The following is a 24,116-nucleotide window of genomic DNA, read 5'->3' as shown; positions in this document are numbered from 1 at the left end:
AACAGCAGCAAGGGTGTGAGAGCTTACTAAGAGCGTCTCTAGAGCCCCCAAAGTATGTTCTGAATTCCCAAGGGTTGTCCCTGAGGCTTGAGCACCTCTGCCAGGTGACTGGGCTGTGCCCTGCCAGGTAGCGCCCAGCATGACTTCTTGAAGATTTTCTGACGTTCCGCCAACCTGCAGCCCTAAGAGGCAAGCAAGCCCTTACCCAGATCCATCTCCAGCCAAGGGCACAGCCCCTCCTTCCTCCCCTACTCATCTAAGTCCATCCCTAACTTGCTGCCTCGCAGCCCAGTTAGCAGTCTGGTGGACAGTTTGGTGGCTTACCTTACTCTGCTTTCTGTCCAGATAGAACTGGTGTTGGCTGATCGCCATTGCCCAGATGGACTTGATTAGAGCTGGACATGCATACCACGTGTGCACGGCAATGCCACTGTGCCCAAAGGTCCTCCTGGTCACGGAAGCTCTGCAAAAGCAAGAAACACGCGCTTCATCCAGTTCCCTGTGACAGTGTGTGTGTGGGGGGGGAGGGTGGGCAATGCCATTCAATAAATAACTTTAAGTGAGAGCTCACTGACAAGAAGGGAACAGAGGAGCTCACTCGGAAACACAAGCATCCAGGCACATAGACCCAGAAGGATTCACATGGCCAGGCTGTGTCTTGAAACTAACTCTTCAAGCTTTAGCCCCCGGGGACACGACAGGTCATTGTAGGTCACCTGATGGTCCTTTTTGATCTTCAGCTCTTGGCAAGGAGCCAAGACAAATCTGAGAGTCAGGAACAAACTCTGACAGTGCTATTAAATGTTCTTCATTAACTGGTGATGCTACTGATGGGGAAGGTGGGTGATTCCTCCTTTCCACAGCATTTCCTACATGACAGGACTTCCTGCACCATTCTAACTAGATAGATGGCCCCTGAAAGGCCTAGTTACCCAGCACACATACATTCCTAGTGAAGTGGTAGTAGTTAATCCTCTCTAAACTCCACAGTAGGTGTGCATGTGCTCGCCCATAAGGGCTACAGGCCTGCATCTGTGTCTGCCTAGATGAAGATAGGTCTTAGTAAGTAATAACTCAGGAATATCGGAGTGGAGAGTGTGTTAGCCTCAGAGTGGTTTGGAAGTACCCAGCTATTGTGCTGTTTAAGACATATTAAAATAAAAGGCCACTGATATATGGCTTTCATTCTTAAATCCAAAACATTAGGGCGGGTAGCAATGCATGCACCCGCTGAAGAATTTAGAGCAGATTGACTTACTACCAATTCATCCTAGTGCATAGAGGTACTTAAGACTCAGGAGAGGGAAGGCAGAGAAAGAGGAGCCAGCCACGCCCCTAAACTCTGTATACACTTACAATCCTAATTGGAGTATATATGGAATCAAGAGAGAGGCACGTGGAGTTTAAAAATAAAAACGAGAAACATCAGTCTCAAAACATGAATGGTATTTTGTTGGGGGATGAAAGGTTTATAGGGCCACATCCTCAGTGAAGTATCTTCTTTTTATTGTTGTGTTTCCATTTTGTTCCTCTGAAATAGGGGTTTCTCTGTGTACCCCTCCCTGGCTGTCCTGAAACTCACTCTGTAGACCAGCCTGCCTCTGTGTCATGCAAGTGCTGGGATTAAAGGTGTGCACCGCCAATGCCCAGCATCCATGAAATATAGTCTATGGGATACACCAAGTAAATCAATTGGGTCAGAGATGACTTGTTGCCAAACCTGATGACCTGAGTTTGATCCTTTGGAACCACATGATATAAGGAGAGAAATGACTCCTGTAGGTGGTCTTCTGACTTCTGCTACATAAACATACATACATATGCACACATGTACACACACATGCAAATACTCACACTTACAAAGGCAACACATATATGCACAATAGACGTGATTAGATATTTTTAAATGTTTTAAAATCGTAGAGCAAATTAAAGTGTTTGTGTCGGGGGGATGGGAGAGAGGGTGGGGCAGGACTGAGAAGATGGCTCAGTGTGCAAAGCACTTATCCTACAAAGTTTGAGGACTTGAATCTCCAGAGGCCCCATTAAGTTGCACTCCATACACATCTGTAAGACCAGAAAAGAATCCCTGAAGGCTTTTGTGCCACCTAGCCTGGTATGTATAAGTTGTAACAAGATCCTGTCTCACACAAGGTGGAAGATGAGGACCTCTCACCCCCACTTGTGTGCTGTGGCCCCCACTCACAAACCATTGTGCATACCAAAAGAGAATCAGGGAGGTGCTGGGAGGTTGGGGTGTAACTGGGGATCTTGATTGTGCGTCAGAAGACATATCAATGGCTTTGAGATGAAAATATCTAAGTTGTAAGAGCTGCAGCCTCATCAGGACTTATGAACAACAGCATTCATTCCGCCCCTCGCTTTCCTTTGAAATTTAATGCTGGTCTTATTATCCTATCCTATAAACTAAAGATTAAACTGTGGGGCTTCTTCATACCCTCATTTAAGGGGAAATTCAAATCTGGTGATTAGAAACTGGATCCTAGGCAGGTTGGGTCGCTCCCCAACTCCCAGTTTGGTTAAAAATAAAAAGTCAAGGGAGAAAAAAAAATATTATCCATGAGTAAAACAGCTTCATGGGGGGGGGGGAGACTGAAATAGGTCTTTGGGGAGTCAAGTTGTGGCCATCTGAACTCCTAGTAAATGACCCCCCGCCCCAGAAATTCAAAGTAGGTAGAAAAAAATAACTTGAAATGTACTTTTGTAAAGTAGAGAGAGTTGTAAAATCCAAGTCCTACAAACTCTCCAGGTAACACGAGTGAGGAAGGCTTAAGTGGTTCATCAGGTCTGGGAAGTCAGTTTCATGGGAACATCTACATCAGATACTCGGCTTTCCACCTGCTCCATTAGGACGTTATCGCCTCTGCTCATCTCTCCTGTCAGCTCGTCCCGCCTCAACGTCTACCTAACCTAAACCTCAGCAATGGATCAGTGTTTGCTAAGCCTGGAGGATGACGAGACAAAGGGAGTTAAGAACTGAGACAATGGGGAGGGGCTAAAGTCCACCAACAGAGAAAGACATGTTCCAGTTAGATCTGCTCCATCGCACCCAGAAAGTTATCTTGGCCCCAAGTGATGTCTCTGTCCTGGTGGATTCAGGGCTGCTTTTCCTCGGGGAAGAGGGTCATACTCTGAGCTCAGACGGCTTTTCCATCTACATAAAACACTCATTTCTTCAGTTGCTCATATCCCCTAAGGGCCCACCCTTGGCTTTGATCCTAGTAACCCTGTGGGTTTCAGCTCAGATCTCTCCTCCTCAGGAAGGTCACATGACTAGCGAAGCCTTTGGTGTCCACATCATTCAGCACTGTGGTCTGTACCACTTGACACTCAGTACACCGGGTCAGGCATGCATGAGGAACTAAGGCTCATGAGCTCTGGCCTCAGACTTCAAGGGTTCAAATCTTGCCTGTACCATATACTAGCTACCCACAATCCATTTCTGTGCCTTGATTTATTTCCTGAGTCATAGTAAGGAACTATTTGGGGAGCACAGGTATGCGTAGAAACCAGTGTCAATGACTTCGCTGGTGTCCCCAACTCTGTTAACAGTTCCTGATGGAAGAGGATGCTGACTCAGTCCTTCATATCTACCGTAGAAGAACATACAAGTTCTCGAAACATGTATGAGATAGATCCCTTTTGTTAAGTAAGCCAAAAGCCCACTATATGGTAATATGTGATGCTAAATGTCTTTCCTATATTCCTAGACCTTGGCAAAGAGAAAAGAATTTAGTAATTATATCATTGATGAGATCAAAGATATAGAAGGAACACATGTGTGTGTATATCACATACACAGACTCACACTATAGACACAGTGACACACATAGACACACAGTGACACACACACACAGTGACACACACACACATGTACACAGACACACACTACACACACAGACACACTACACACATATGGACACATAGACACAAACACACACACCACACACACATAGATACACTCAAATACACACTACACACATACCACACACATATATATACACACTACACACATACCAAATACACAGACACACAAGACACATACATATACACATACATACATACACACTACACACATATTTCACATACATATATACATAGACACACTACATACACACATTATACACACACTTCACATACACACACATGCAGACACACATGACACACACACACAGACACACACAGATACATACTATACACACACTACACACACATACTACACACACACACTACATACACACACTACATACACACTACACACAGACATACACAGACACACACTACATACACAGACATACACAGACACATACTACATACACACACTACATACACACTACACACACAGACATACACAGACACATACTACATACACACTACACACACAGACATACACAGACACATACTACATACACACACTACATACACACTACACACACAGACATACACAGACACATACTACATACACACACTACATACACACTACACACACAGACATACACAGACACACACATACATGGGTAAACCCGTTCCCTCTGTTCCCTGCACTCAGACCCACTGGTGTCCCCTTTCTGTACATGATCATGGGGTAGAATTCCATTCACCCTTCTTACACTTCTTACACTTACTCATTTGTCTGTGAATCTTAGTCTGACATAAGTTCACCTGGAAAAATAGCAGGAGTTTCTTCTCAGCTGGATTATTATTTTTGGCACCCACCTGCCCCTCTGTGGCCTGGCAGATGGTTTGTGCTCTGTGGAGGAGGGTCTGTAGACCATGAAATGCCTCCCAGAGTCCTGAGAAACAGCAAACAAGTCATCCTTCTGCCTAATGTTACCCTCTGCACCTGACTGCAGAGACTCAAATTCTAGAACATTCTGTTCTCTAGTTGCTAGTCTCATGGTAACTGTGGGGCAGGGATAAACTCTGGTCTACAGGAGGGAGGCTGTTCTGTGTAGATTACAAGGAGGTGCACAAGCCAGCCGGGTTATCAGCCACAGCAGGCACAAGGGCTTCTGCACAAACCTCTGCCTTCTCCTTGCAGGCAGTGTCTCATCCTGAGTCCCCAGGTCTCTGGAGGGCACGGCTGCTTGTCTGTGTGCTCAGCAAGGTGGGCTTGCTGCCTGCACTTCCTCCTAAGCTCAGGGCTGGGTGTCTCCAGGACCTGAACCCACTTTGGCTTCTCAACTACATCTGATCTATTTAGTATCTTCTGAGGCCTACTTTCTGCCAGTCTGCATCTGGACCTGCACACAGCCATTTATTCTTAGGTGTAGGCATCGCCAGCAGACAGAGGAAAAGCATGGGGTTGGTGGTGCCCAGACTCCTTTCCTGCAGGCTCTCTGCATTCCAAACTGGAACCCTATTTGTTGTTCAACCTCCAACTTGGAACACAGGTTTTTCAGACTCGTGTTCTCTGGAACAATGGCTGGGACAATGTAGGAAGAATGAAAAAAAAAAAAAAAAAACTGCATTTATTTCATAGCCACCCACAAAACTAACATAAAAAATAGTCCCAGCTCCCAGACTAGAATACATGAACCTAACCACTTTGGTTGACAGATGCCCTTCAGTCTCTAAGTCCTGAAGTAGGCTTAACAGCTCTAGCAAGGAAGCCTTTGGTCTCCTGTCTGTTAAGAGAGAACGTCCCCATGTAACTCAACATTTTTCCAAAGTGTCACAATGTTTGTTCCAGCATCTCTCTCTCCCCCGCTTTGACACACACACACACACACACACACACCAGAGAGAGAATATCATGTAGCCAGATTGAGATTGTCACAGAATTGCTAAACACACACTTACACACTTTTGCATTTCTCATCACAGAGCTTTATACCGTGATGTGAACTCTGTCCTTCGAGACTCACCGCCTTCTCCCCTTACCCCACACTGGTCATGAACATAACCCATCACAACAACACAACATCAATGTACAAACAATACACCACACACTCGCAAAAGAAAAGGGTTTCTTAGGCTTACCTTCGAGGGTCATGAACTTCCACGGAAAACTTCTTTTCCCTGAAATACAGATTCTCCAACTGTCTCCATTGAAATATCTGGACGGAAAACAGCGTAGTTTAAATTCAGGAGTAGTAAGTTCCCTGGTCGCGCTGGCTCTTCTTTGCTGATTAACCTTTCAACAGCTGAGAGTTCCCTTATCAAGGCAGAAGAAACCTTACAGTTGTTGGCGCTTCCTCCGGGGAGCCTGCCAACGACCAGTGCTTGAAACGCGCGCACACACAAACCAGTAGGTATGGATTTTCCCTGCAGGTTCCTTAACCGACACAAAGCAAGTTCTTTTTCAAGTTTGTTCTCCTTTGGCTCCCGCCTTTGTTGAATTCTCCAAGACCAGTCCCAGCTCTGCAGACTTTTCCCTCCAAGGAGAGGGAGCGGAGGTGGGGGCGGGGAGCTGAGAGGAGGGAGGAGAGGCTCGGAGGCTCGGAGCCGGGAACGCGGCGCTCAGGAGGGAGCGGTAGCCATCTGTGCACGCGGAGGGCTGAGCGGCGCTTCCTTTCCCTCCGAGTGCTGAAATGGGAAGGCGTTCAAATTCCCAGCCTCCCTTCGGGACTCCACTTCCTGCCGCTAATGTGTAAGAGCCTCAGACATCCTCACTCGCTGAAGGGCGGAGGCTTTGCGACCATAGTTGGGGGCAGGCAAGTCATGATCACAGTGCGTGTTTGTAATCCCTTTTTTCTTTTTTAAAGCACAATGGGGGATGGGGAAGCAAGGGTTCTGTCCTGAGGGGACACGGAGCCGTGCAGTGCCACTAACGGGACAAGGAACCTCAGGAGCCAAAGAAGCTGATCTAGAGGTTCAGAGGCAATTAGAGCCGCTTCCGATTGTTCTAGGGTGGCTTTTTCTGGATGAAAGTGAAAGTTCCTTAGCGGTCTGGGGAATGTTACCAGGGGCTCTAAGGCTCTGTGTACTCGAGTAAGTTTGTATTTATTATATCCACGAAGCTCTCATTTCCTGATATACTCTTAGAATGTGAGTTTGCTTTGTAAAGCCGGGGTCTGGCCTTTTCCTGGGACCCCCCCTTTGTCTACCTTGTGTGGCCGCATAGGCACAGCTTTTTAGGTTTATTCCGTTCTATTGCAGAAGCCACCTTTCACACACAAAGCCCATTTCCCTGTGTTCCTTGAGGCCCGGCTTCTCCAGGCCCAGGATGTTTACCGCCCAAGAAAAACTGGGCTGCAATTAAAACTGGTTTCTAGAGAGGCTGCATTCTTTCAGCCTCACACTCTCCTCTGTGGAATTCTAAATGATCCCGTCTGCATGGGTAACGGGAATGGCAAGGGGTGGCTGGTGACTTCTACTTAAGGGCCACCTCTTCATCCACAGCACATTTTACTCAGAAGCCAGAGCCCGGAGACTTGCCTGTCTCTCTGAAGATCAGTCACAAGTGGGTGGAGGGACATTGCAAGAAAAGCAAATGCTCTTGTGCTGGCTCAGATGGTTTCTGGTCCATCCTGCCAGAATAGTTTTTTTTTTTTTTTTTTTTTTTTTGTCACTTAAACACACAGAACTATGTCTCAGCCAGTGGGTGCCCTGCCACCATGAATCCCACAGTTTAAACACTTTGAGTCTGATACCTACATGTTAGGTATAGATACCTCAGCTAAACTTCACCATATAAACAGCAGAACTACTGTACTCTATGTACGACCTTGGCTTTATGCATAACCTGTCATGCTGTCCCATGCTATGGCAAGACACAGAGGCTTTACAGTCTGAAGCTTCTGTTTAAACCCAGGCTCCCTTCCTGCAAAGTCACTAACTAACTAAGTTGTAAGAATTCAGCTCCATCTTAACCACAGCAGGTTCTAGGCTCAGGCTGGGCAATGGGACAGAAGTAAGTACCCAACAGACACGGATCTCACTGTCATGGGTCTCTTAGAGCTTCTAGATCCTGTGGATCTCACGGTGTTTGTTTTCCTTATACCCTTGGAGCTTCCAAATCCTGGCACAAGAGAGAGAGAGAGAGAGAGAGAGAGAGAGAGAGAGAGAGAGAGAGAGAGAGAGAGGCAATTGCAGAAACACCAGAGTTCTTTTCTCAAATCTCCCAGATCTTGACTTGGAGCTTAAAAAATTAGATTATGCATGTGCTAGAAAACTTACAGTAAGTATAAAGGCTTATTTTCCCTCTTACCCCAAAAGAAAAGGTTATTCTTCTTAGGCCCTACCCTATACCAACTCTAACCAAGCAAAGTGGATCCTTGTACAGGACTGACTTTATGGATGTTGTGACTCAAGTGCCCCTTGTTCAAGAGGGTCGTGCACTTGCTGTTGACGTCTTGAAATTTCCAATGTTGTTTTCATCTATTTAGCACGGGTCCTACAAATGACATAGCCAGGCCTGGTCTTGGTAGCACGGAGTGGGGGTGGGGGTGGGAGTTAAGGGCCCCACCTATATCTGATGTATGACTAAAGAAGTCAGACCCTTCCCTGGGAGGAAAGGAAGATACACCTGGCATGAACACTCAGGAGAAAGCCACACTTGAGCACTTTTTAAGGAAGTGCCTCCAGGCCTGATAAAGAATCCTGGAGTACAATCCTCTGAGGGTCAGTTTCCTGGCAGCTCCTTCTTCCTCAGCTCCTTGCAAAAATAAAAAACACAAACCATGCCTTTCCTCTAAGTGGTCCCTGATGCTCTGCAGTGTGGAGATCTGTGTGTCTGCCAGAGGGCCCAAACAAAACCATCTGGGTTTGCTGTGGGCCCCTCATCTTTAGCCAGGGTGACTGTCCAGGGAAAGGGGCGGGGCTTCTGCTACAGCGCTGCTCTCAAAGGTGAACAGAGTCTTGGATCTCAGGGTGTGTCCATGGGGCGGTGTATTTTCTGAAGAAAATTTCGGAGCTGGGACAAAACAATGGGCTCCCTGATAGCTGTCTTAGCACAACTTTATTATTATTATTTATTATTTTGCAAATGAAACACTGGGAAGGAAAGCCGGGAGTCAAGGGGATAAAACAAGTGGGTAGTTTTTCTAAATCTGATAGCTTCTTGTGGACACAGGAAGAATCCCACAGAAATGGATGAGGATATGTACATGGGCAACAATACTGGTTACTGGTCTCTTTTCTCTCTTAGGATAGGGCTGAAGCGAGGGAACCAGCAAGCTGCTGGAGGTTGGGGGAACGGGAATTGTAAGACTGAAGGGCTGGAGAAGGCAGAGACAGCTGCTGCTGGCAGTAAAGGCTGGATGTCACGTAAGCCAAAGGCACTATGCTCTTCATGGGGATCTAGGACATTTTTGTTCATTCATGTTAGAGCCCCTGGCTGTTCAACACTCTGTTTTCAGACTGGCATAGTAAAAGGAAGCGAACAAAACCAAACAAAACCCCAACAAAAGCAAAACCAACCAACCAACCAACCAAAAAACACAATATGGGAAAAAGCACAGGGAAGATGCCTACTTTCATGTCCTTAGATAGGGAGGGATGAGGTATTACTATGCTGGCACCACATTATCCCTCGTGTCCACTCAGGAGGAGCCACCATGACCTGGTTTTCAGAGAAGCCAACCTATCCCTGTCACTATGTAAAGTCACCACTGTGAGTTGGAACTGTACTTAAAGACACACCAGACAGTTGATAGTCCTGGTGATGTCTGGGCTAGCTCCCTAAGGACTTGAGCTAATTCAATGCCCAGTGACCTAACTATAAGCTCAACTGTGTAGTCCTACCAATAATCAGAATTTCTACTGATCAATACCTGTTAAATCAAGGCAGGCTGGCCTGGCATCTCCACAAATCCCCACAGACACTTTTGTTTTGTTGCTCACTTAGCATCCCGGCTGTGAAGAAAAATTGCAAATTTTCTTAGGGGTGAGGAGAAGAAACAAGGCGCACAGAAATGAAGGGAAACTGCCTAGGTCCACGCAACAGGTTTCTGAAGGAACCAGAAATAGAAGTCAAGGGCATCTGGTCCATTACCCCAACCATTAACTATGCAGCCTTCCCCAGGAGGCCACCACTCACTAATGGGTGGTTAACTTTACAAGTAGAATGCTTTTTCACAAATGAGCAACAATGTGGCTTCAAGAAGGCAGCTTCCAACCAAGTTTGTTCTCTCCTACATGATCTCTCTGCTTTTTTTTCATACTGTACATAAATAATAATAATAATAATAATAATAATAATAATAATAATAATACATGCTTCTTTCTTTTCTTGTAGATCTACCATCATCCGGGTTCTACAAAACATCTACCTCAGAACTCAGCAGTTTCAGTCAGAGACAACAATAGCCATGGTGAAGAATGGGCCTGGTGCCTGGAACTTGCATGGGGAATAAGTGTTAAGAGGCCCTCCTAACACGGTGGCTCTTTCTTGTGAGCCCATCCCTCAGAAGGCTGAGGCAAGAACATCAGCCTTAGGTACGTGTTAAGACCCTGTCTCTAATAATAAGGATTGTAGTAATAGTAATGAGTTAAGAGAAACCATCAGGAAGGGGTTTTAATAAAATGGTGTTTGCTATCCTAAGGGTCCCAGATAAGGGCTCTCAGCCTTTAACCTTGCCTTCCTATGGTCACAGGTCCTCTATTGTCTCATTCTGGTCCCAAGTGCCTTCATGTATAAAACCAAGAAGGGCAATGTTTATCCATAGAGAGCAAGCAAAAATGGCTAATAACTATTGGTTTGGAGCCCTGAATGTGACAAGGTATTCTGTAAATCCTTAATGAGCAGGGGCCTCCTGGGCCCGGCTCCTATTAGTTTACTAGATTCACACATCCTGTGCGTGGCTGAAGCTGGGGCTAAGGAAGAGGCCTCGGCTCCACTGGACTTCCTATCCAGCCAGCACTTATGGACCTCTGTGGGACGGCATGAGGAGAAGCAGGCAGGCTGTCAGGATGGTGAAGAAATGACGACTTGAGAGGAAGCTCGGCCTAATGGCTCTGATCCTTGACCAGGACTTTAGGGAGCCTTGTCTTCCTCCTGTCCCTGAGGCTGAGTCAAAGAGCCCCTAAATGACCTCCCTCTGAGTAACTTCCTGCTCCATCCAGAGGGACCATTATACAGAATCCAATCAGCCATCTGGATCTCTTCCTCCTTTCCCAGATGAAGCTGCTCTGGTGAACAGAGAGCTGCCAGAGGTTAAGTATGTGATTGATGTTGGGACCTGGGCTTGTGACTTCTTGTGGTCTTTTTCTATTGTGCCACAAAGCCCCAGTGTAGAGCGAGGACAACGGTGCTTCCAACCCTTCAAGAGATTAGCTTTGGCCGTCCGATGGTACATTCCAAATGCTTGCAAGTTCTCAAAGAGAATGGCACAGACAGTAGTCTTCAAGCCCGGAACAAAAACGGACAGACAAACAAACAAAAAAATCCACTTCCTAATTTCACTTCTGCTTTTCCCTTTACCACACATGATTCCCTGGGTTTATCTCTACACTGGGCACATAACAATGAGGTGTCAAATGGAGGTGCCACCGAGAACTCCCAGGGCTCTGCATGCAGGGGATTTGGTCACGTGCATCCTGGGAAGAGTATGGGGGGGGGGGAAACAGAAGCAGGTGACAAATGAGGAAGAAAAGTTGGGACCTGTGTCCCTTTTAAACACTTCCATAGGTGTCCAATATGTCTTACTTTATTTAGAAAGGAAAGAGAAGCAGAGGTATTGTGGTTTGGGTCGGCCACGGCTTTCCATGTAATCTTAACACCTCTCATCCATTCACATTCATGGGTGTCTTCTTGGCAAGAGGAAGAACATGGCCCCTAGCAGGTATTTCTATAGCTCCCCCTCCACCCCACAGTGTGTGCATCTGCTTGTCTTTCCATCCAGGGGTTGAAAATATTTGAAAAAAAAATTATATGGACTGAACCCATGCAGACTGTTTTGTGTGTGTGTGTGTGTGTGTGTGTGTGTGTGTGTGTGTGTTTTAGCTTGTCACAATTCCCAAATCAATCTCATACCATAACTACTTCTGTAGCATTTACACTGTACTAGGTATTGCGAGTCTGATAGATATGAGTTAAAGTATTTGGAAACCTGGTCACACTGGCTTACATTGATAATCCTAGTACTCAAGGGGCTGAGGCAGAAGGGTTGCTGCTAGTTTGAATACAGATCAGGATGCCTAGTGTAGTGAGTCCTGGGCCAGTCTGGGTTAGACAGTGAAACCCTGCTTTAAAAACATAAGGAGATGAAAGCATAGAGACAATCACAGTGGATTTTAGGCAACGGCTGCATCGTTTCATGTAAGTGTTTTACCAACCCAAGGTGCTGGAACTAACCACCAGCTTCATCAAAACTCTCAGGTCACACTACGCCACCAAAGGAACACAGGGTAGGAACTCGAAGCAGGAATCTTACAGCAGGAACTGAAGTCAAAGTCAAGGAAGAATGTTACCTACTGGCTCCCCACTGCCTTCCCCTACAAACGGGCACTTTCCCAGGGATGGCATTGCCCATCAAGAAAATGCCCCACAGGCTACCTTGCAGGCTAGTCTGATAGAGATACTTACTTTGCCAAGGTTCCCTATTCTCCGATGACTCTAGCTTATGTCAAGTTGACAAAAAACTAACCCCCACAAAGACTAATAAACTTGGCCTGGCGGTCAAAGGTTCTCCCTTCAGGCCCTGAAGTTGCAAAGCCTTCTAAGTTTGTATCTCCAGAATGAGACATTCGTATATTCTGTGCATATATAGGTCAGACCTGGCATTACAACTTCAAAGACCAACTCAGTGCCGGCCTGTTGAATTTTAAAATGAAGTATCTTGGACTAAATACTTCCTACTAATTTGTAATACAATATTCATTAACAACAACAACAACAGCATAAACTTTAGAAGCTCAGGATTCAAAGTCTTAGCCTCCACCAAGTACTTGATGGCTATGTATTTTTCGTGTCTTGATTCATTTTAGAACTAAAACGATGAAAAATCACAGTTTTATCGAGGGCTGCTGAATTAGGGCATCAGTACACGCAGAGTGCTTAACGTGATGGCTGGTATCTCGTCAGCATCCAGCAAGGGCTCAGTGTTCTGATGTCTGTTCCTTGTCACTCATTACCGGCTACTCCCCCTCTTAATGTAAAACATGAAAGTTCTGGTCCTGGTTTTCTCATGGATCAGCCTAAAGTTCAAGTTTGTACAATTCTCCTTGAAAGATGATGAATATGTTACTAAGGGTATCAAAAATATTTTCCTTACACGTTTTACATTTATTTATTTTACTTTGTGTGTGTGAGTGTGTGTGAGTGAGGGGGGGCATGTGTGGGACATCAGAGGACAAATTTTAGGAGTTGTTTCTCCTCTTCTACTAGGTGGGTTCCAGAGATAGAACTCAGGTTATCAGACTCAGTGACAAGTGTCTTTACTCACTGAGCCATCTTACCATCCCCAAATATTGTCGGTTCAACTGAAATTTTCACATGGTAAGCATGAGCCTGGCCAAGTTCTTCATTCTACTTGGATAGAGTGCAAGCTACTCTCTTTGAGCTTGTCCTGGTCCCTTCTAGCAGATTCCCTCACCGGCTGATGCATATATAACTCTTTATCATCACCATCACATGAATCACTCACAAATTGTATCTATTTGTGATATTGGGGCTGCAACCCAGGCTTTGTACATGGTAGGCAAGCACTCTACCCGGCTTCCATCCCAATCCCATTGCAATTTTGATCAGGGATCATTTTGACCATTTCCTGCTCTGACTTCTAATCTCAGAATATTGATCCAAAAAAAAAAAAAAAAAAAAAAATCAAATATTCTCCTATAATAGAACTAAAATGTAATTAGTAAGGTTAGGCACCACAGCGACCAAGTTAACAAAGTATGACCATAGGCAGTAAACGGAGGGCACACGTCCTCCAAACCCTGTGCAGCAATCACAAGAATCCACTTCCTCTTGGAGATGCTTGCACACCCAGCAACTAGGACAATGGCTGATTTTTCTCCACAGCCAGATCTAATGGACTCAGTATGTTTCTCCAGCCAGGTTTCCCCTCCCCCCTCACTGTCAGACACCAGGAACTCCAAACTAATATGGTTAACCCAGTGACAGATGCCCAGAGCACCAAGCACAGACCCTTTAATGGATGGCCTCTTTTTAACCCATCAAAAACCTTTTAGTTTCAGTTGGCTTAAGAATCATTAGGAAGAGAAAGAGGCCAGTGACTTCTTAACAGAGCCCAGAGAGAAACAGGTCATTTGATTCCCTTCCTCCCACTAGATTTGATTTCCTTTTGTCTTCTTCCCCTGAGGACCTGTCTCTAGATGATTTTTCCCTTCTCCATGGCAGCCTTTTCTTGCAGAAAGAGTTTATCATCATGAAGTTTCAGCAAGGATGAATACTTTCAGGAGGCACTGTGCTTTCGGTTTTCCTTTCTCTTACAGATGTAATTACCATCCCCCACTCTCCCACCCACCCCCACCCTCTATGGGGGGGGGGGGGTAAACATCTAGTTTAACTGGATTTCCTCCACGTCCTCTGCGTGAGCACTATGCCCCAGTGCTGTCTCTGCACAACAATTCTTTAAAAAGACTTTAATGACTACTGTGGACCTGGTTGGATTTAGAGTCACCTAGGAGACACAGCTCGTGGCATGCCTGCTAGGTGTTTCTAAGGGAGTTTAACCAAGTTGAGCCACCCTGAATGTGGGTGCCACAATTCCTTCGGCTTAGGTGATACAACGGGAAAGGGAAGCTGAGCCGGTTCCTCTCCTGGGTCTCCCTGAGAATTAGACACAGTGTAACCAGTTAGGTGATGCTCCTGCTGCCAGGCTCAAACTGTGAGGCGAAGTAAAGCCTTCCTTCTTCAGGTTGCCTTTATCGGAAAGGGAAGAGTAACTGACCCTGGATGAGAAAAGATAGAGAATGGCTAAGCTTAAACAGGAATACTCCATCCTTGTACTGAGAAAATCGTAAGGGGCCTTTTTACTTGCTTTGTCAAAGACCTTTGTTGAACTGTTCTAAAGTGTAATGTTTAAGTACTTTGGAAGACAGGTTTGGTGTGGAGAAAGTTTGTATGTTTCTACTTGTTTTCAAGGTGAGCATGTCAGTTCCCTGGAACCTGGGCACTCTGTCCAAGGGCGTGGCATCATTTCAACGTCCCCATCCCTTTTGTGGAGATGGTCTGACCCTGGGGAAACTTAGGTGGAGGGCAGAAAATGATGACAATAGATTCTGCAAGCAGTCCAGCTACCTTCCTAACTTCAACACTATTCAGCCTGGAGATGGCCCACCCGACACCTATGTGGACTGAAAAGAAAGGCAGCAAGGGCTGTTTAAGGGTTGTTGAGTAGCAGCTTGCCTGTACATTCACAGCTGTTTTCAGGGTGTTTCAAGAACTGCCCTTCTTGATGACAAGGGACAGTTCCTTCATTTTACTTGTTTGTTTATGGGTTTGTCGAGACAGGATTTCTCTGTGTAGCCCCGTCTGCCCCGGCACTCACTCTGTAGATCAGACTGGCCTTGAACTCAGGGATCCACCTATATCTGTCTCCCCAGTGCTGCACACACCGAACATGATTTTATCTTATTGTCTTAAAACTTGTAGCCCGGGATGGGCTTGACTCGCTGATCCTTCCGGGGGCTGGGATTTACAGTGTCCACTACTCTACTTCCTTTTAGGCAGAGTTAGTGAGCACTCTACCAACCGAGTTAATCCCTAGCTCCTCCAGACCTGGTTCAGGTGGAGATGGGAGGCAGACTCCTTCTATGCTGCTGAGAATTCAGGTGGAAGACTTAGACCTTTCCACTGGGACAGGGATCTGAGTAGGCTGCAGGACCGAGGGTCTTTGGCTTTCTTTCAAGCCAGCTAGAGGATGATCCCTTTGTGTCTTGTAGGCTGCCCAGCAGACATATCTGTCACTGGCAGGATGTAGGTAGCTTGGTGTGAGGCTTTTGCTACAAGAACTGGCTAACCAGCTTTTCTGAGGCATGCATCGGCCTGGGTGCTGCCCTCTCTGCAGCTGAGGTCCTGGTTGCTACTCTTTTATGGATCTCCCCGATGGATCAATGCCTTCTCCAGAAAGAAGGTGAGTTCTAGGAGTGAAGACTTCAGCTCCCATATTCCCCTCGGTTCAGAATGACTGGTCCTACGGTTCAAGCTCTGGTATCCCGTTCCCCCTCCCCTCCCCCAGGGGGAATTCTGAAGTGGTTAGGCCAGTTTGAAGATTCCTGGACTTACGGGAGGAGGGGTTGGGGAGAGCAGAAGAAAACAAGTGAGCGTATTTAACATCCTACCCTGAGCTACCTTTCACTGGGGCTGTTCTGGGTACCCCAGTCCCAGCCTGGGTAGTTCTCCAGGTATCTCTACCCACCCCTTCGCCAAAGTCATCAGCATTCTGTGCTGCAGCTGACCTTTTACTCAGATGTCTCAGCCACACTCACACTTTGGGAATGTATAGCGCTTGAGGCAAGTCAGTCAGTCGCTCACCTGCGACTCAGTAACTATGGACCGAGACCAGGTTGTACAGATGTCATGGGACGGCAGCGTGCACTGGAGCATGAAGTTAGGCTACCTCCACAAAGTGACAAACACCGACTGAGGCGGGTGCTTCATTCAAATTACTCACTCAGGAAAGCGTTTGGTGTGAAAGGCTGAGGACCTGAGTTTGAGCCCAGGACCTGAATGGCGACACAAACAAACCATCCTAGAGTCGGAAAGGCTCTGGGATTTGCTAGCCAGCCAGCCTAGCTGAAAGTGTGAGCCCCAGTCCAATGTTTTCAAAAAACAAGATGGAAGCTGCTCGAGGAACAACATTTAAGTTTGACCTATAGACTCCAACCTCCATGTGTACGCGTGCCATATGCACATATATGTGTACACAGAAGCACCCACCCTCAACTGTACAGGGCCACGGGGCAGTTTGAGGCAGACCAAGAGGGAGAATGGGTGGAAAACTCACAAATGTGTGGGCAGCTCTGTCAATATCCAGCACGATTCCACAAAGGAATGTTTATGTCTTAGTTAGGGTTTTACTGCTGTGAACAGACACCATGACCATGACAAGTCTTATAAAAGACAACTTCTAATTGGGGCAGGCTTACAGGTTCAGAGGTTCAGTCCAGTATCATCAAAACAGGAACATGGAAGCATCCAGGCAGGCATGGTGCAGGAGGAGCTGAAAGTTGTGCATCTTCATCTGAAGGCTGCTAGTGGAAGAATAACTTCCAGGCAGCTAGGATGAGGGTCTTAACCCATGCCCACAGTGACGTACCTATTCCAACAAGGCTACACCTACTCCAACAGGGCCATACCTTCTAATAGTGCTACTCTCTGGGCTGGGCATACACAAACTGTCACAGTCTATAACCCCAAAACCCTGGAATTCTAGGACTGAACAGCTCATCTTGGGTAGAAATTGCTTCTGCCTGCTCAAGGTTCCTTCTCAGTATGATCTGGGCAGGAAGGATCCCACCAGTATATTCCTGCCTGATTAGCAGGTTCTGTTGCTTAGACTCTGCTTGGTGGTCAGAACTATATCTATCAGGTTCTGGCTGTGCTGGGTGTTGAACAGGTTTAACAGTTTTTAGGAAGGTCAGGGCACCCTGGGTTTCCCTTGAGAACCATGCTGATTAAGAGAAACCTTTCCACCAGTGCCCAGCTCATCCAAAGTAAGCTGCTACACTCCAATTTTGGCTACCTGGATCAACGCCATGGTTTCTCAACCTAACACTTCCGCTTCTGTGAAAGAGAAAGAAGTGTCTGGTAGCCTGAAGGATCCCAGGAGTGCAATCTTGATAGGCAACTGCTACTAGATCTCCATTTCTGTTTGGTCCAACAGACAAAATATAAAGCCAAAGGTCGGTCAAAATGGAGGCCATTTTTAAATATCCCCTTCTCTTTCTTACCTCTTTCTTTTTATCTACAGATAGAAATGGCAAAACGTCGTAGGTTCTTTCCTCCCTGCTCTTTTACAAATGTTTCAGTGTTTCTGTGGAGTAAGTGCCTGAGATCCTTGAGAGTTATCCAATTTATACCTAAGACCCTTGGGCTACTGTACACATATATGTTAGGACCTCTTCAAAATTGGCACTGAATTGCAACACACTATTAGAAACTTTACTCCAGGGGCATTTCTTTCTTTCTCCCCCCACCCCCACCCCAAGACAGGATCCTGTAATGCAGCACTGGCTGGGCCAGTACAACGTAGTTCAAGTTGGCTTTAAACCCACAGCAATCCTCCTGCATCAGCCTCCTAAGTTCCGGTATTACAGAAGTGTGCCATCCAGCGAGGTGTTGAGCATCTTTTATCGGTTGCGTATCAGATACCGTATGAGACAGCATTAGAAACAGCTGGTGCATTTTCATGAGACAAGAGGTAAACAAATAAAAAATTGGCTCATAGCCCACAGGGCAGTCAGTCCAAGGACAATAGGCCCAAGGACAAATGTAAAACAAACAGGCAGGGCTGGGGAAAGGTTGGCATCATTACAAAAGTGGTCAGCCAAGAGCTCCGTGAGGGACTGAGCAGATATTAGCATCTGTATGAGTGTATTTGTGCGTGTGTACATGCGTGTGTGCATGTGTATGTGTGGGTGTGTTGTATGCCAGTACAGAAGGGGCTGAAGTAGCAGCTAAAGAATATTAATCTGTCATAAGAAGGAATAGACTACTAGTTTAGGGAGCTGATTCAATGGATAATATGAAGTGTTAGCTGAGAAAGCAGGGGGACCCAAGTTCAGATCCCCAGCACCCACATTAAAATCAGGGGATACGGGGAGGAGAGAGAGAGGGAAGGAGAAAGGAGGAATGAATGAGTGCTGGAAATGTAGCTCATAGGCTCATACTAGCATACTTGCCTAGCATGGAGAAAGCCCTAGGTCTAATGCACTGCACTGGAAAAGTACACCTCAGTACAGTTAATTTCATAGAAGAGCAAGCAGCTCCAGTATAAAAAAGAGGCCCCTTTATTCTCAGCAGCATCTCTTTCCCATAAGAATCTTCCCTTGTTGCTGTGAGAACCCCCTTTTCCCATTTACTGGTGACAGCCCACCTTCCCCAGCCCTTGATTGAGCACATGAGCAACCACCTCTGGGTGCTTGCTGTTCTCTGCTGGTGAGAAACCTGGCCGGTGACCAGGTTTCCTTCTTAATGAGTTTCCAAATGTCAACCATAAACTCAATTGTGCGATTAGAAACACACAGGTGCACAGGAAACTCGCTCAGCCGTGGCTCCTCTTACTGCTGTCTAAGGTAGGGTTGGTGTTTGGTTTCCGTCCAAACTGGCCTATGGAGCCCGGAGTCCAGGGCCCTCCTGGTGCTTTGCTCTCTCATTAAAAGGCCGGAACACAGAAACCCATGACAACCAGGCTAAGTATATGCCAGCAGGCATAGGGACACATAGGCTAATAAAATGCCAGGATACACCTTCCAGATGGAGTGAAGGGATTGGTTGACAGGTTTAGGCATCAGGAACACCTGTTGGGTATATGCTGGAGAACACAATCAGGCTGCTAAGTAGACTGTTTCACTTGTCATCGATTTCAGTCCGCAGTGACCCTGGACACTGGATGCTAAAGCCAAGGCGAAGTAAAACAGAGGTCCTGAGTGAGACTTCAAGATGAGCAGTCTTACATAAGAGCTGTGCAATTTGACCACCAGGTAGGAGAAGCCACAAGGAGGGGGCCAAGAGCAAGGTAGAAAGGTCAACAAGCAGGTTCAACAGGGTGACATGGGCCCTGGTTCTGACATGGTGGCACAATGACCCTTCTCGTTCTGAAATATGTTCTGGGATTGGGTATGTTTCCCCAAAGACAAACACAAGACAACCAACTAGTGAGTCAAACACATAGAGGAAGCAGAGAGATGGCCACCAGAGGCTGCAGGGCAGGAAACGGGGGAGGAAACGGGGCACTGCCACTGCAGGTAAAGTTCAGCTCTTTCTATAGAAAGAGTTCTGCAGATGGGCTGCACCACACTGTCAACACACTCAACCCTACTGAGCTGCAACACACTCGCTTGTGTCCTATGAACTCTGTTCCAATTTTGAAAACCTTACTGGCTAGGATGATGGCCCCGCCAATGCAGTGCTTGTCTTGAAAACACAAGGACCTGAGTTCAATTCCCGGCACCCACACAAGATGCCGGGTGTGGTAGTGCACACTCGAAATCCTAGGTCTAGGGGGAGATGCAGGCAGGGGGATAGCTGGGGTCCAGTGGTTAGCCAGTCATACCCAACTGGTGAGCTTTGGGACAGTAAGAGAATCCATCTCAAAGGGGGGTGGTCAAAGGGTTTCTCCAGCCTCCAAATGCACATGAAGCCTGTGGTTAGATGGTCATTAAATTCTTTACTCACAGTTTGCAGTGTACCATGTTCAGGAGGTAGAAACTAAGAGCACATCATTACAGGGGAGCATCATGGAAGAGAGACATACTGTGAGCACTCTGCTCCTCACAGGGAACAGGCAGAAAAGGCCCACCTGCCCACACAAACCTAAAGAGTGAGGCTTTATGACAATCACCCGGAGAGCTCAGGGCGCCCTCATAAAGAGGGAGAGATAGAATTCAGTAGACAGGGAAGCAACTGCATACTAAGTTACTGCATGAAGAAGTGTCTATACATTGGATCTGTATGTTTTTAAATGTGAATGTATTTATTTGTAAATACATTCCAGAGCCGTTACTGTCTCAACAGAAGCTTATTCAGCTGCTTAAAGTGCCTTTGTGACTTTGATTATGTGGAAATTATCAGATGAGCCAAGAGACTGCCTGTGGCTTTATCAAGGGATAAGGAGAGGCACATAAAATAATGGTGTGAGATGAAAGAGCTGTGTCCTAATGGGTTGGATGTTCTTGCTATGCCAGGAGAAGTCACTGGTTTTGGAATCCAGAAGTTACTACCACTGGTTTGTGGTTCTTTTGGCATGAGTGGGGCTACCGAATGCTCCCCTGCAGCAATCTGGGATCCAACTATAGCATTTGGTTTTGATTTGCTTCCTTCAAATTGCATCCAGGGGGTCAACAGGGCTCCCAGAGTAGTGGGAATCTGTCTGCAGAGTTCTTCAGAAGCTTGTCAGTCTCGAGGGCCCTGCTATGTTGTCTGGCTGGGTGTTTATTTGAGTGTTATAAATACCCAATGTCCTGTTTGACCCCTTCTGTCCACACCAGAAATGTGGCTATTTATATGGCCTTTCTCAGTGTTGGAACATGTGCTGTAGGGCCAGGGAGGACAAGATGTCTAGGAGACTAGGCATTGGAATAGGAAGTGTATGGACTCAAGGAGACCACACACCACAACAGACATGTCAGATAGGGAAGAAAACTACCCTGGCCATTTAATCAGACCTGGCTTGGGCACTGGTTCATGTGGAAAACAGTTAAAGTTAGACATGGGGTTATCTGTGGAACTTGGTGCTTATGGTCTGGGGAGATAGATCAGTTGCTAACGTGTTTTCCTTGCATATACTTGATCCCCAGAACCCACATAGGGAAAAGAGAAACAAGGGATGGTAGTGTAATATGCTTTTATTTCAGCACTATGGAGGCAAAACAGGAAGGCTTGCTGGATGACCAGTTTATCTTACATAGGGAGTTCTAGGACATTGAGGGACTGTGTCTCGAGGAAAAGGTTAAGTGTCTAAGGAATGTCACTGGAGGTTGTCCTCTGTCACCACACATACACATACACACACACAGATACACACACACACACACACACACTCACACATTCACACAAATATACCTGGAGCCAGGTATGGTAGCACAAACTTAAACTCTCAGCTATATGGGAGGGTGAGACTGGATGATTTAGAGTTTGAGGCTAGCCTGGCCTACACAGTGAGTTCAAATCTAGCCTTGGTTACCTAGTGAGCTGTTACCTTCAAACAAACAAACAAGCTGATCCATCTGTTAGAGACAATGCTGAATTTTCCCAGCTCAAAGACAAATGACATTTTCCTAAAAGGTGGCAGGCTGGTAGGAACATGAGCTTCCCAGGAAAGGGTGTGAGATGAGCTGGTACCCTGGGCATGCTCAGAATGCTCTCCCCAGTAACCTGTGGGAACAGAGGGACCCTGGATTCCCAGACTCAATAACCAAGGAAGAAATCTAACAAAGGGACATTGTTTGTGCTTCTTTCAGTCTCTCACATTCAGTATAAAAGAGCCTGGGATGATATTTGCCATGCTAAGGGCAGATGATCCCTCATCTTGACTATGGGAGAGAGTCTTGGAGAACTGAACTTACTCAAGGTGGAGAAAACTAGGTTATATTCATCCTGTCTGGGTCTTCCAGTCATCTCATCACAGATAAAGAGAGATGCGGAGAGGTTAAATGTATCACAGCTCCCCACCCCCATACCAGATGTGAACAAATTCCCATCTTTCACCTTGGCCCTGAGTGCGACACGAAAGTTGCTGGTTTAAACAGCGTGTGTGTGTGTGTGTGTGTGTGTGTGTGTGTGTGTGTGTGTGTGTGTGTGTGGCCATGCCAGACAAATGTACAACTCCTGGGTTACATTCTAGCCCTTGATTGGGGCAGGAGCTTGCTCTGTAGCCAAGGCTGGCCTGAAACTCCAGGTTTCAGCTTCCCAGGTGCATGGGGTTCCTGGATAGGAGTCACTCTGGGAACTTATGTCCCCCACCCCAGTCCTCCTCCTCAGCTTTAAGGCTAGCTCTCCTTGCTGACCCATTGCAAGGACCTGTCACCCACAGGCACCGAACCTTTGCAGGCTCAGTCACCCAGCATTCCGATCCAAATGAGCGATAAGAGATGGCTCTTTGATCCTGAACCGAGAAGGCGCACAGGCTGCAAAATGCTAAGAATGCTAAACGCATTAACCGGAGTTCCCTCTGGTGTGTACAGAGGGTGTGGTTTCCAAGGAGAACAGACAAGCTGGAGGAAGCAAGGCTCCCAGCCAGGGCCAGGCAAAGTCAGAGGGCTCTACAGCCAGCAAATGAGTCAAAGGTGCCCAGACAGAAGCCGGAGCAAGCCAGCAAGGAGCAGCATCCCTTATCATTCTGAGTAATTGAGCCGAGCCGGACTGCCGGGAGTCGGCTCCTAGCTAATGGAATATTTCCTGTAAATATTACTTTCCCTTCCTGTCTCATCATCTAATAGAATTAAAAAAAAAATCTTTACTCATCTGGGGGCGGCTACAAGAACCCATCAAATACTGGAGCCACCTCCCCTGTCTCTGAAATACTCCCAGGACTTGGGAAGCCACACTTGGCTGCTCAGAGGCTGCCCGGTTGCTTTGATTCCTTCTCCTAATGCCTCAGAAGGGACCCGGGAGTGTTGCTAATTGTGCCCCTAAGCGTACATAACACCCCCCCCCCCAGTGCACATCAAATAAATAAGTAAATGCTTCCTACTGAATATGTAACAAGGCCCGACTGGACAGTCCTCCCCAAAGGGTAGTTTTCATTCAATACACACGTGCAAGGAATAGAGCAGAAGTGCCAATCTGTGGCTAATGAAGCTGCCTCTACAGGGAGGTGTTTGTGGGTCTTCTGTTTCACACTGGGCTGTCTCCAAGCCCCTCTGAGTTAGCATTTTCTGTTTTCTTCTTATCTTAGTTTCGGATGACCAGAGAGGGTCAGTCTGTCCACAAGGCTGGTGGTTGCAAAACAAAAGGATTTCACACAAATCCTGATGACGGTATGAAGTTGAGCCGTTAGCCACAACTAACCCACACCTCTGTGACTGGGGCTGCACAGGAGAGGCTGGTGGTCACAGAGATTAAAACAGCTGTTATTTCCTCAGGCTTTGATCTGAGGAATGTGGGGACCTCTTCTTTACAGAGCTATTTATGCCCCCACTCCCCCGACCCCATCACCCCCAAGACCTTGGTTCTGTCAGCTGAATCAATAAGACCTTTCAAATATATGGCATTTACTTTTGTATTCGCATGCTTCAGAAAAGGGACAAATACTCTTGCTTTTACTACTAGCATTACGGGCAGAGGCAGAGTCCTGAGACAGTCAGCGTCACCGATGCTGGGCGGTTTTCAGGTTAGGATGTGCTAAAAGTCTCAATACTTGACCACAAATGCAAACTAAGAGGTAACCCGAGATCGACCTCACCGGCCACATATCCACTAAGTACCATCGGTCAAGAGCAACTTAGGCAGAGTTATTTCTACACAAACGTTAAAGGTGGTAGCAACTGGGATGGAACAGGAGACCATAACCTATGGAGAG

The 24,116-nt window shown here is 46.6% G+C and overlaps 1 protein-coding gene across 2 annotated transcripts in view; it reads right to left on the bottom strand.

Annotated features, from left to right (window-relative positions):
- Nucleotides 1-24,116, bottom strand: part of FRMD4A (FERM domain containing 4A) — a gene marked incomplete at its 5' end in the record, with an annotated part of 263,087 nt that overhangs the window by 45,994 nt on the left and 192,977 nt on the right. For both annotated transcript variants that reach the window (XM_080917998.1, XM_080917997.1), the window contains 2 exons: nucleotides 325-463; nucleotides 6,004-6,080. In XM_080917998.1, coding sequence (XP_080774124.1) covers nucleotides 325-463; nucleotides 6,004-6,080 — 216 coding nt within the window. The remainder of the gene's footprint in view (nucleotides 1-324; nucleotides 464-6,003; nucleotides 6,081-24,116) is intronic.

This window comes from Micromys minutus, assembly GCF_963924665.1.
Source record: "Micromys minutus genome assembly, chromosome: 6".
NCBI classification, from domain to species: domain Eukaryota; kingdom Metazoa; phylum Chordata; class Mammalia; order Rodentia; family Muridae; genus Micromys; species Micromys minutus.
Note: the sequence above shows the minus strand (reverse complement) of the source record. Positions and strands in the feature narration are given on the sequence as shown.